The sequence below is a fragment of the Monodon monoceros genome, unplaced genomic scaffold, assembly GCF_005190385.1.
Source record: "Monodon monoceros isolate NGI ecotype Baffin Bay Population unplaced genomic scaffold, NGI_Narwhal_1 Super_Scaffold_5, whole genome shotgun sequence".
Classification (NCBI taxonomy): domain Eukaryota; kingdom Metazoa; phylum Chordata; class Mammalia; order Artiodactyla; family Monodontidae; genus Monodon; species Monodon monoceros.
Window position 1 is genome coordinate 24,730,749 of NW_021703782.1, and position 14,185 is coordinate 24,744,933.

At 42.5% G+C, this 14,185-nt stretch overlaps 1 protein-coding gene across 1 annotated transcript in view; it reads left to right on the top strand.

Moving 5' to 3' along the window:
• The window catches only part of WNK2 (WNK lysine deficient protein kinase 2), a 157,765-nt gene that overhangs the window by 70,241 nt on the left and 73,339 nt on the right, over window positions 1-14,185 (top strand). Inside the window, exons 13-19 of the mRNA XM_029203954.1 lie at window positions 367-660; window positions 1,214-1,263; window positions 2,067-2,235; window positions 2,322-2,438; window positions 2,823-2,993; window positions 3,264-3,309; window positions 3,825-3,944. Coding sequence (XP_029059787.1) covers window positions 367-660; window positions 1,214-1,263; window positions 2,067-2,235; window positions 2,322-2,438; window positions 2,823-2,993; window positions 3,264-3,309; window positions 3,825-3,944 — 967 coding nt within the window. The remainder of the gene's footprint in view (window positions 1-366; window positions 661-1,213; window positions 1,264-2,066; window positions 2,236-2,321; window positions 2,439-2,822; window positions 2,994-3,263; window positions 3,310-3,824; window positions 3,945-14,185) is intronic.

Here is a 14,185-nt window from a genome sequence, read left to right on the forward strand (position 1 = left end):
GAGGCTTGGATGGAGTAGCGTGGTGGCCTGGCCCTGTAGGGTGGTGGCACGGAGCCCAGACAGGTGCTAAGTGTATGCCATACTTACAGCTTCTCAGCCTGACTCAGCTAGAAGTTCAGAGATGAAGTGCAGTTTTAGGTTTGATTTTATACAGATGGGGACATGAGAGTGTCTGTTCTTGTTTGTTTCATTAAATCTGCATACAAACATTCCTGGATTTGTCTGTGGGGTGTGGGTGGATGGAGAGGGATGTCTGCATTTCCTGCTCACCTGCCTGGATGGTGGAAGTGCCTGCTTTGGTCCGGGAGCCTCAGGAAATGCAATGGCCCGCACCCCAATTTGCATCCCTGTCCTCTTTGCCCCCAGATCCTGCTTGGCCACCCGCCTCCATATGCTGTGGATGTCACCGCCCAGGTCCCCACAGTGCCCGCGCCTGCTGCCGTTCTCTCCCCACCTCTGCCAGAAGTGCTGCCGCCTACTGCCCCTGAGCTCCTGCCTCAGCTCCCCGGCTCCCTGGCCCCCACAGTGATGGTGGCTGCTCAGAGCTTGCCTGTCCAGACCACTGCGCTCCTGCCACCTGTTAACCTGCCACTGCCCAGCGGGCCTGGGGTCACTGGTCCCTGCCCAGCCGTTCAGCTGACAGTGGAGCTGCCCCCGGAGGTGTGTGGCCCTCCCCTTGGGGCTCAGCCCCCATTCCGTCACCCTGATCCCAGCACCACGGCAGCCCTCCTGTGCCATGACCTTGGGTCTCAGCCCTAGAAGTCGGGGGTGCCCTTGGGAAGGTGGAAGCATGTGCTCAGGGACACCATGGGTGCTGTTCTTATCTTCCTCTGCTGTCCCTGGATGTCACACTTTCTTTAATCACACATCCAGCTGGAGACCGTGATTTTTACACATGGATTCAGAGTGCCTTTCTTTGGAGGCAATGGGAAGGCCTGTGACAATTCTTCCTGGGCCATGTGCTCCCTCATGGGGATGATCAAAGTGGGTTAGCGTGTTTGGAAAGGGGGTGGCCCCAGCTTTTAGAAATCTGCTTGGCTCCAAGCGTTAACATAAAACCCCTCACTCCTGCCACCCTGCGTGGTTTGCTTGCTGCAGTCAGAAGGAAGCGGGTGGCGGGCTGGGCTGTGGAGGTGGGGAGACAGCAGACTGATGCGTGTGTGTCGCGGGGGAATGGATGTGACCTGTCCTCCTTTCTGTGGTTTTATTTCAGGAGCAGGCCTCGCAGGACAAGCAGCCAAGCCTCCCTCAGAGCTGTGAGAGGTAATGGCACACTTTGCCCTCATGTGTCAGGGCTTCTAACAATGTCGCTCATTTCCAAGTCTGACGTGGTGGAGCTTCAGGTAGCTCCTCTGGGGTCTTTGTCAGTGCTTGTTGAAATTTGGTAGTCAGATACTCCCAGTTGTGTTCTGGGTCCTTGTGCTGGTCTGCAATGCCGAGGACCTTCTAGAAGGGAGAGGCTGCGGACAGAGAGTCAGCAGGTCTGGGGACCGTGGGGAGGTCTGGAGGGCAGGGCAGAGTCCAGCCCACATCCTGGGTCTCCCAGCACCTCAAGCACGGAGAATGTTGCATTTGGGGAGGGAACTGGTTACAGGAAGTGACCATGTGTCCCACCCTCCTGGTAATGCCAGCACCAAACTTGGTGTTCCGCAAAGTCTCCTCAAATCCTACAACAGCTCCATCTGGTTGGCGTGTTCCCCTTGCTGTTGAACAGATGGGGGAACCGAGGCACGGGGGAGGATTGTGTCTTAATCCTGACATTTACTGTAAGCCGAATAAGCCTGATTCACAGGCCAGGAGCTGAGAGGACCTAGGTCCTGGGTCAGAAAGGCCATGTGTTCTCTACGACTCCAACACTGCCTAGGACAGATGTTACAGGGGGAGAAGGGCAGCAGGCTCAGGGGTCTCTCTCCTGGGCATGGCCAGCTTTAGACTCTCTAGGTTTTCCAGGTGAGCACCCCCAGACAGTAAAGCTTCTGGCTGTTTCCCGAAAAGCCAAGTTTCCACGTGAGGCAGGCTTGCAGGCCCTTCCCTTGGGTACTGTAACATTCTTGTTTTTTGCGTAGCTACGGAGGTTCTGACGTCACTTCTGGAAGAGAGATGAGTGACAGCTGTGAAGGTGCATTTGGTGGGGGGAAGCTGGAAGGCAAGGCCGCTCGGAAACATCACCGCAGGTCCACGCGTGCACGCTCCCGCCAGGAGAGAGCCAGCCGGCCCCGGCTGACCATCCTGAATGTGAGTAGCCAGGCAGAACGGGCCGGCAAGACAGGGCTGGCTAGGCACGGTCTCCTCCCTGGTCTCACTGCCTGAGTGTCCTGTAGGTGTGCAACACGGGTGACAAGATGGTGGAGTGCCAGCTGGAGACACACAACCACAAGATGGTGACGTTCAAGTTCGACCTGGATGGGGATGCACCTGACGAGATTGCTACCTACATGGTGAGGCTAGGTGTCCTGCCTGGTCAGATGAGTCAGTGGCCCTTCCCCTGGGACTGTGAGGCTGTCTCCCTGTGTCCTATGGGCGCATGCCTGCCAACCCCACTGAAGAGAATATTGGTTGCCAGCCTTACCTGTCCTCCCGCCTCTGCAGGTGGCTGCCTCTTGTGGGCAGCACTGGCCCATCACCTGGAGGGCCTGCTTCTCAAGCTGTGGCTTCTCTTGCTGAACCGTGCATCCCTGATGTTGGGAACTGGGCTCCCTGGCTGTGTCTCCCCTCTTGGGCTTAGTCCAGAGTAGAAGTCAAGCAAATCAATCAGTGAAGACCCAGTGTGGCCAGTGGCCCGAGGTACATCCCCACCAGCAGGGTTGCATGTGCTGTTGCAGGTAGATCACGACTTCATCCTGCAGGCTGAGCGGGAGACATTCATTGAGCAGATGAAGGACGTCATGGATAAGGCAGAGGACATGCTCAGTGAGGACACGGACGTGGACCGTGGCTCTGACCCTGGGGTGAGCCCGCCGCACCTCAGCACCTGTGGCCTGGGTTCTGGGGAGGTAAGTCCCGGGTAAGAGGTCCCAGGAGGGTCTGGGCCTGCTTATCCCCCAGCTCCAGGCTCTGTGAGTACAACACTGTGATGTCGCCTGCTGGAGGAGCCTGTAGGCCATGCAGTATTGGGTGAGGTGGCTGGGAGCGTGGGCGCCTTCAGTTCAGTTAGAAATGTCCGAGCTCCTGAGGCCCCTCAGATGATTTGAGGCAGTGCTGTGCTCTGAAGGAAGTTCTTGTTCCACGCAGTCTGCTGAGTTCTGATCCTTTACCTCCTTCAGGAGAGTCGCCAACCCCAAGCGAATGCCCCGGTGTATCAGCAAAATGGTATGTCTCCTTTCAAGCCTACACCTGCCAATCAGACATGCATTTGGTGGAGGCATATCTGTCATTGTCCCTTCTCTGCCTTCCAGCAGGCATTTGATAAGAGCCCCACAATGAGCATATTGTAAGGGGTTTTGACTACCACACGGCGGGGGGGTTCTGGAGTGTGTGGTGAGCGTGCCCCCATCGGGGGACAGCTGCCCTGTCTGAGAAGCCATATCTGGCCTGGGTTGGGATGGAGCATTGTGTGTACTCACCGCTGTCTGCTGGTCCCCCAGCCAGCATTACCCCTTCAGTGATGCACCACAGGTGTCCTGGGACATAAGCCTGTGCTGGGGGGGACTTGTGAGAGCCTCTGCCAGTGAGGACCCCCTGAGTGGGTTGCACATCCTCCCCACTGGTGTGAGAGGAGTTCCCCAAATCCCCATACGGCAGGCCTGGTGCTGGTGGGGAGGGGTCACGCCAGCCTTGGGAGAAAGCTGCTCACTCTCACCAGCTGTTTTTGCCCTGCCTCTTAGTCCTTCACACTGGGAAGAGGTGGTTTATCATCTGTCCAGTGGCTGAGCATCCAGCAGCAGAGGCCCCCGAATCTTCACCCCCACTTCCTCTGAGCTCCCTGCAGCCAGACACCAGCCAAGGTATGAGCAGCCAGAACCCCTCAAACCTTCCTCCTTGATAATTAGGTGTGCCTCCTGTGTATTGCTCCACATCACCTCATTGTCCTCAGCCTGGCTTTACCTGTGCTCATGTTTTGCCAGCAGGTGCTGTGTGCCCAGCAAAGTGCAAGGGCCTCACCCTGCACTGTTGCCCCAAAATGCAGAGCAGTCTGTGGGGCTGTGTCCTTGTCTGTATCCCTGTCCTAGTTTTCCACCAAATGAGCCAAGTCAAGGTGGCACTTAGGCTTGGGCCTGCCAGTTACCTTCACAGTGCAGGTGAGGCACATGGGCTGCACAGGTGTGTGCTGAAAGGGCTCTGCGCTTGCCCTTTCTTACCAGTATTGTTGTGGGAAGAAGTCTCAAGGAAAATCAGAAAACATTTTGATATGGACAAGAATGAAAATACAACATATTAAAATATGTGGGATGCAGCTAAAACAGTAATTAAAGGGAAATTTATAGCACTAAATGGTTAGAGGAAGAAAGAGATCTCAAATCAGTATCCCAAGCTTTCATTTTGAGAAATTAGGAAAACTAGAACAAAATCGAAAGCAAGCAGAAGGAAGGAAATAAAGATAAGAGCAGAAATCAATGAAATTTGAGACAAAAACAATAATAAAAACAATGAAACCAAAAACTGATTCTTTGAAAAGAATTAATAAAATGATTAACTTCTTGTAAGACTGACAAAGAAAAAGACACAAAATACCAATATCAGGAATAAAAAAGGAGACCACTACAGATCTTGCGTAAAAGGATACTAGTCATGGAATACTATGAACAAACCTGCACACATAAATTTGACAACTTAGATGAAACAGACTAATTCTGAAAGCCACAAACTACTGAAACTCATCCAAGGTGGAATAGATAACCTGAATACTCCTATTAACAAGATTGAATTTGCATCAAAAAATCTCCCAAAGGAATTTTCTAGGCCCAGATAGTTTCACTGGTAAATTCTGTCAAACATTTAATAAAGGAAATAACACCAATTCTATACAGTCTCATCCAGAAAATGGAAGAGGAAGGAACACTTCTCAAATAATTTTATGAAGCGAGCGTCACCCTTATATCAAAACCACACAAAGGCAGTACATAAAAAGAGTGACAGATGCTAATCTTTCAAGGATATAGAGGGGGAAAAAAACACTCAATAACATATCAAAAAGTCAAATCTAGAAATTTATAAAAAAAGTAATATGCCATAACAAAGTGGAGTATATCCTGGGAAGGCAATATTCAAAAATCAATTAATTCACCATATAATGTCAATGGGAATTTCCTTTCTCTACAAAGGGAAAGATACATGATCATATCAGTTGATACAGAAAATGTGACAAAATACAACATCCATTTATGATAAAAATGCTCAGCAAACTAGCGATAAAAGGGAACATCCTCAACCTGATAAAGGGCATCTACAGAAAACTGACAGCTAGCATCATATTTAGTGGTGAAAAGCTAAATGTGTTTTCCCAGAGATTGGGATCAAGGCATAGATGTCCACTCTCTCTATTCCCATTCAACATCACACTAGAAATCTTAGATTCCAGATGGGCAAGAAACAGAAATAAAAGGCATGTGGATTGAAAAGGAAGAAATAAAACTGTCTCTGCAGCTAATATGATTTTATGTGGAAAAAATCACAAGCATTCTTAACAACAGACAACTCTCAGAACAAGTAAGAGAGTTTAGCAAGATCACAGGATATATAATCAACAACAAACATAACTAGCTTTCTATGCTGACAGTGAACAATTAAAAACTAAAATGTTGAAAGAATACTATTTACAGTGGCTCAAGAAAAAAGATAATAGCTATAAATGTAACAAAACATATACAGAATCTGTATGGTGAAAACTACAAAATATTGATGAAATGGATTAGAGATGACCTAAATAAATGGAGAAACATTCTATGTTTATGGATTGGAAGACTCAACATAGTAAAAATGTCAGTTCTTCCCAAAGTGATATATAGATTTAATGCAATACCAATAAAAATTCAAACAGGATAATTTTTGCAGATATAGGCAGTCTGACTCTAAAATTTATATGGAAGTACAAAGGTAATTTAAATAGCTAAAGCAGTTTTGAAAAAGGAGAATGAAGTTGGAGGCATCACACGACTCAGTATTAAGGCTTATTTTAATGTTACAGTAATCCAGAAAGCTCAGTATTGGCAAAGGGATTGGCACATAGATAAGTGGAAAAGAATAAAAAGCCCAGAAATAGATCCATAGAAATACGGCCATTTGATTTTTTGACAAAGATGCGAAAGCAATTCTATGTAGAAAGGATAGTTTTTTCAATAAATGGTGTTGGACTAGTTGCTTATACATATGCAATAATTGAACCTTGACCTATGCCTGACATCTTATATAATAATTAACTCAAATTTCATTGTATATCCAAATATAAAATGTAAAACTATAACTTTTAGAAAAAAACATTGGAGAAAAACTTTTGTGACCTGAGCCAGGGAGTCGTTAGATCTAACACCAAAAGCATAACCCATAAAAGAAGAAAATGGATAAATCAGACATCATCAAAATAAAACTCTTTTGCTCTGTGAAAACCACTGTTAAGAGAATGAAAAGACAATCTGCAGACTGTGAGAAAATAATTGCAAATTACATATTCAGCATAGTATTTGTTCCTGAAATATATAAAGAATTCTCAAAACTCATCAGTAAGGAAACAAAGAACTCAACTAAAAAATGGACAATGGACTTGAATAGACACTTCCTTAAAGAGAACATAAGGATAGCAGTTAGGCACATTAAAAAAAATTAATGTCATTGACTACCAGGGAAATGCAAATAAAAGCCATAGTGAAGGATCACCACGCACTTGTGAGAATGGCTAAGCTAACAATACTAAGTTTTGGTGTGGATATGGAGCAACTGGATCTCTCATGTTAGTGGGAATGCAAAATGGTATAGCTATTCTGGAAAATAGTTGGGCATTTTAAAAATAAAAGATATACTTAGTATATGACAACAATTTCAATCCTCAGTATTTATCCAGGAGAAATAAAAAATCATGTTCAGTAAACACATATATAAGTGTTTATAGCAGTTCAGTTGCCTAATTGCCCAAACTGGAAACAACCCAAATATCCTGCAGTGGGTGAATGGAAAAACAAACTATGGTGCTTTGAAAAAGAAACAGCTATTGACACATGCAACAGTATGAGTGAACCCCAAAGGCTTACTGAGTGAAAGAAGCCCGTCTGAAAAGGCTACATACTGTATAATCCCATTTATAATGACATTCTCAAAAAAACTATAGATAGAGAACAGATCAGTGTTTGCAAGGAGTCAGAGGTAGGGGGAGAATGTGAGTATGAAGGGATAAACCAATGACATTGTTTTGAGGTGACTGAATTGTTTTGTATTGATTATGGTAATAATTCTATGGATATATGGTGCTAAAGTTCTCAGAACTCTACACCTAAAGAAAAACTCCATTTTACTGTATGATAATTTAAAAAGTGAAAAAAAAATATATATGTTGAATATATATGTTGATAATGAGGCAAGATAGCATGAAAGGAAAGCAGCAGCAACAACAGACAATAAAAGAGACCCTCAGACTTCTACTTTAGGCCAAGATGGATAATAGGCACTGGATTTATTTTCCCTCAAAACAACTAAAAAAGCATGCAAATGAGATGAAAGAATGTTTTTTAAGACTTTTAACATAAGACAGTGAAGGACATTGATCCCTGAAAAAATCTATGATCATTTCAGCTGACTGCACTGAGAGAAGTTTTCACATCCCAGAGCATGGAGGGAAGGACCCAGGTAGAGCTCAGCGGACTACCTGTGGTGAGGAGACTGACCTGAGAGCCTGAGAAAGCCCGAGGGCAAGAGTTGGCTGGGTAGAGTTCTGGAGAGGAGAGAGCAGCACAAAGAGAAAAGTCTGCGGATTGACAGAGGATTCCCCTTGATTATTTTGCAGAGTAATATACGTGAGGAAACTAGCCAATGCCAGGAAATGAAGCACCCCAAAGGATTAGAGGGAATGGTACTAAAGCTCATATGGACCAGAATGTCTGTTCCTACCAGTTAGCTGGAAGGACTTATAATTCAAGGGACATTGGGTAGAGTACTGAAAAGGGCCTTGCCTCAGTTGTGGGGAATAATTAGCCCTAGACTTAAGAACAGGATCTGAAAATATCAAGCCACAGTAGCTTAACTGCATCCCACAACAAAGAATGTTTCTAGGAATACAAATTCATACAGCACCCAAGAAGGCAAATTTTACATTGTCTGGTATCCAATCAAAATTACCAGGCAGGACAATATGAGAAAAATTCCTCACTCTAATGAACCCATAGCTGACACAGTTGTAAGGATTAGCAGACAAGCACATTAATACAGTTACTACAACTGTATTCCATATGTCCAAAAAACTATAGGAAATAGGAAAGAAATGTAATTTACCATATTGATAAATTAGGAAAGACAATTCATAAGATTATCTCAATAAATGCACAAAAGGAATTTCACAAAATTCAACAGCTATAAACATCGTTAGCAAACTCTATATGAACTATATAGGGTTAAACCTGATAAGGTATATGTAAGACCTGTGCAGTGAGAACTACAAAACAATGTGGGTGGAAACCAAAGAAGACCTAAAGAAGTACCCTATTCGTGGGTCAGAAGACACAGTATTGTTACAGAGTTAATTCTTTCTCAGTTAATCAGTAAATTTTATGCAGCTGCCACAAGAATCCCAGAAGTTTTTTTTCTAGCAGTTGAAAAGCCAACCCTATGAAAATGTAAAAGCCATTGGAATTTGGAAATAAGAGAAGTAGATTGGAATGCTAACACTAGCTGATTTCAGGAATTATTATAAAACCATAGTGATCAAGACTGTGTGGTATTGGTATAAATACAGAAAAATAGATCAATGGAATAAAATAGAGTCCAGAAATAGACCCAAACACATAGAGACACCTAATTTTTTATAAACATTCAAAGGACATTCAGTGAAGAGAGGACAATCTTTTCAGTCTTAGGACTATTGATCATTCATATGTGAAAAATGAATATCCATACTTAACACTATATACAAAAATCAACTCAAAATGGAATGTAAACCTAAATGTAAAACTGAAAACAATGAAACTTATAGTAGGATACACAGGAGAATGTTTGTGTGACCTTGGGTTAGATAGAGATTTCTTAGATATAGCACCAAAGCATGATCTGCAAAAGAAAAAAATTGGTAAATTAATCAAATTCAAAATGTCTACTCTTTGAGAAACAGCAAGGGAATGAAAAGAGAAACCAGAGACTAGGTGAAAATATTTGTTAACCATATATGCAATAAAGGACTTGTGTCCAGATAATATGAGGAACTCTCAAAATGCAGTGAGAAGAAAATAAACAAGCTAACAAAAATATTTGAACAGACACTTCACCTAAGATTTGTGGGTGCCAAATAAGTATATGAAAAGGTAATTATTCAGTAAGAAGCTGCAAATTAAAATCGCAAGAGGATACCACTACACACCTATTAAAATAGCTAAAATTTAAAAGACCAAGTGTTGCTGAGGATGTGGGGGAATTGAAACTCTTATACACTGTATAAAATGGAAAACAGCTGGAGAACCTTGGAAAACAACTTGGTAATGTCTTTTAAAAATAAACATATAAGTGCCATAGGATCTAGTTATTCTGCTCCTTGGTACGTATCCAAGAGAAATGAAAGCAGATGTCCATACAAACACTTACATAGCATGTTCATAGCAGCTTTATTTATAATAGCCGGAACGTAGCAATAGCCCACATGAACAGAAAAACATATTGTGATTTATCCATACCGTATAACACTACTCTGCAATAAAAAGGAATGAACAACTGATATTCATTATAGTATGGGTGATTCTCAGAATACGTCAGTGAAAGATGCCAAACAAAAAAATAATGCATGCTACATGATTGCATTTATGTAAAAGGCTAGAAAATGCAGACTAATTTATAGGGATGGAAAACAGACGAGTGGTTGTCTGGGAATGAGGTTGTGGTAGGAAAGGAAGGGAGGTATAGATTACAAGGTTCATGAAGAAATAGTTGGGAGAATGATGGACATATACATTATATTGATGGTGGTGAAAGTTTTGCTTATATGCCTGTATCAATACTTACAAACTCTACACTATAAATATGTACAATTCATTGCATGTCAATTATACTTCAACATAGTGGTTAAAAACCAAACAACAGTTACAAAGAAAGCTAACTCTCAGGGACTCCAGATAGTGGAGTTACCAGACAGGTAAGTGCTTACTTAGTGTTAAAATAAATAAATGACTAGAGTGAAACTTTTGGGAGAGAATTGGAAGGTATACCAAAAAAACCAAACCAAAAAATTCACCCTTCAAAAACAAACTCAAATGGAAATTCTGGAGCTGAAAGTTACAGTAGTTAAGATTAAGACCTCACTGGATAGTTTGTACACTGCTGGAGAGAGAATTTGCAAACTGAAAGGTAACTTAAAAGAAAATACTTAAAGTAGAATAATGATATCAAAACTGATGAAAAACAAAAGAGGAGCTAAGGAATGTAGGGGTTACTATGAGATAGTTAAACATATATAATTGGAGTCCCAGAAAGTAGAAGAATGAGACAAAATCAAGTTTTAGGAGGTAATGCAGAGAATTGAAAGGCATTAAGACACAAATTCAAGAAGCCCTCCAAACTCTGAGAGAAAAACTACACTTAAATATATTATAGTTAAAGTACTGAATACCAAAGGCAGACCAAAGAATTTAAAGGATACTAGAGGAAAGAGGAGGCACTTGTTTGGACAGCTCCCATCTCACTAGATACAGTGTTTGCCAGTAGACCAAGGAATACTGCTATCCTCAAAGTGCTAGAGAATTAAGCATAAACCTTGAATCTCTACCTGGTGGTATCGTCCTACATAATATGAAATGAAGACTAAAGGGATTTATCACCTGCATATTTCAAACAAAGATATACCAGGGGGGATATTTTTAGGCAAAACAACAGTGACCCCAGATGGAAGGTCAGAAATACAGGAAGGAATAAAAGTAATGGAATTATAAACACATTGGCAGGTCTAAAGGAATGTCGACTGTATAAAAACATAATGTCTTATGAGATTTGAAATATATTTGTTTTGTTAAAATACATGAAAATAAGGGCATATTTATCAGGGGGAGGGAATTGTACTCATAGGACTCCTGGGTTCTTGCACTGTAGGGGAAGAGGGTCGAAATCAAGAATGTATATTGTAGTCTATAGAATACCCTTGTAAGAGTTGTAAAATAGTAGATAACTTTCACACTCATGGGGAATGGGTGGATGGGGGAGAATTTTTACAAAACAAAAGGCAAAGAAGGAGAGAAAAAGCAACATTGAACATGATGAAAATATAGAAAGTCATTAGTAAGATGGTAGTTTTAACCCCAACAAATGAGTAATTAAATTAAATGTAAATGAAATAAATATCAAAGGTTGTCAAAATGTGAAAGAGAACAAACCAATAACAAACTAAGGCGTAAGACTACAAAAGGTGAAGAGTAAAGAGCATGCTAATACTAACCTAAAGAAAGCTAGAATAGATCTTTTCTTTTCTTTTTCTTCTTCTTCTTCTTCTTTTTTTTTTTTTGCTGCACTGTGTGGCATGTGGGATCTTAGTTCCCCAACCAGAGATTGAACCCGTGCCCCTTGCAGTGGAAGTGCAGAGTCTTAACCACTGGACCACCAGGGAAGTCCCATAAAGTAGATCTTTTTATATCAGACAAATAGATTTTAAGACAAAAAAGTAATGGTGAAAGATTCAGCTTTCCAGGAAGATCAAGTAACTCTGTATTTGCATGTCTTTTAATAACACATCCTCAAAATATATAAAGCAAAAATTAACACAACTAAATGAAAAAATAGAGTAATCTATAGTCATCATGGGAGTTTTAACTTTTAGAATGGGAAGACAAAAACCAATAAGGATATAAAGGATTTCAGCAATAGAATTAGCAGTCTTGTTCTATATGTAGGACACCCAACAGCTGAAGAATGCACATTTTTTCAAGTCCACAAAGAATATTTTAAAATTAGCCATATGCAGGGCACAAAGCAAATCTCAAATTAAAAAGGATCAAAATTATTCAATGCATGTTCTCTAACTACAGTTGGCAGTAAGCTAGAATTTGAAAACAAGAAGATACCTAAAGTCTCCACATGTATGACAGTTAAGAATTGCATCTATAATATCTCATGAAGCAAAGAAGAAATTATAGTGGAAATTGAGAAAATATGCTGAATTATAATGATACGAAATCATGCAAATGAAAATATTACTTATCAAAACATGTGGGTTGCAGCTAAATCTATATTTTGCAGAAACTTTGCTGCCTCAAATGTCCATACTAGAAAAGCAACAAGGCTAAAAATCGACACTCAAAGTATATCCACTGTAAAAAGTTAGAAAGCGAAGAGAAAATTGAATGCAATTAAAAGGAAGAAATAAAACAGATAAATGCCTGAATTAATGAAATATACAATAAATATACAATAGAGTGTCAACAAAGCTTAAAGCTGGTTCTTTGAAGTGGCAAATAAAATTGGTGAGCCCCTGGTGATACTGACTGCAGGAAAGAGAGAAGGCACAATCAATATCAGGAATGAAAAAGAGGGACATTGCTACAATCTGACAATCATTAAGAAAAAGATAAGTGTACATTCTGTATAACTCCATGCCAATAAATATGAAAACTGGTATGGATGTTGTCCTGGAGAAATATAAGAAGAAAGAGAAAATCTGAAGAGTGCTATAAACATTAAAAAGTTGAATCAGTAATTAAAAACCGTCTCACATTTATGCTTTGTGGTGGCAAGATTGCTGGAACAGCTCAGTGTATAGACTTCCAGATTCAAGTATAGTCAGGAAAGAGAGTTCTCCCTTTTCAGAAGGATTCAAAATTCTGGGCCTAACTCCACAATGCAGAACTAGGAATAATATCTGTGTCAAAAGCAGTCATGTGACAGGTGGCTGGAATGCACAGACTGACCTGTGCCCAAGTTACATGCACATCCCTGGACAGTGGTTCCCTAGAGGAAATTCAGAGTGCTGCTGCATGAGGGAGGGGATGAATGCTACATAGTCAAACCTGAAACATGTTTATGATAGTGAGAACGGTGGACTTGCTCAAATGTTGGAAAAGAGGTGATAATTGTTGAGAAAAAAGGAAGAGAACAAAAGGTTCATGTGAGGAGTGGAGAATTCTGCCCAGATTTAAAAAAACAGATTGAAATAGACCCTCCCTCAGAAGATAATGGGGGAGGAGTGACATCAGCAAGATTGCAAAGTAGGAGATATCAGCATTCATCCTCCCATAAAAACAATTGGACATTGATCCATAAATGGAAGCAGCTGTGGGATGGCTCAGGAGTCCAGTTAAGGACACAGTGGAGCAAAAATGGAGAATAACTGCACAGAAAGGATTGTGGGAGATGAGCTTAGATGAGATGTCAGGAGATGGCAAGGACCAAAGAAGGCTGAGGTATCTGTATCAGCCACATTGCCAGTGCCATTGTGGTCCCCAGTGGCCTGCTCTATGGAGGCCCCATTAGCCTTTGCTGCTAAGGACCTCAACAGCCCCCATAGCAGCTGTGGGCTCCCCACAGCTTTCACAGCAGAGGATCCTGTAGTGTTAGCTGGCATGGGCCCCAGTTGTGTACTCCACAGAGGCCATTGGGAGCTTTCACCATCGAGGTAACCAACAGCCATCACCACCACAAAACAGCCCAGGGAGGGAGATGCTGCTGCACCTTATTTCCCCCTCCCCTGGAAGGAGCTTCTCTCTTGCTGCCCTGGGACCAGGGCTGCCAGCTGCCTCCCCCAACCCTGTGCATACCCCAGACCCCAGAAGCCTGGCTATTGCTGTTGCACCCATGCTTCCGATACCAGCTCCATGGTAGCTAACATAAGCTACCACACTTCTGCACCTGAGACACTAGAGCCACCACCATTGTGTGCTAGCCAGCACCCCAGAACCTGGAGCCATCATTGCTCTGTGAGTGCCTGCACTCCAGACCTCTGCTTTGTCTCTGTGCCATCGGCACCTATACATCAAACACCAGTGCTACCACTGCCAGGAGGGTGCCTACAAGCTGGGCCCAGTGCCAAGAGGTATCCCCTCAACAACAAAATCCCCATGGGAGAAAAAGAGATCAGGAG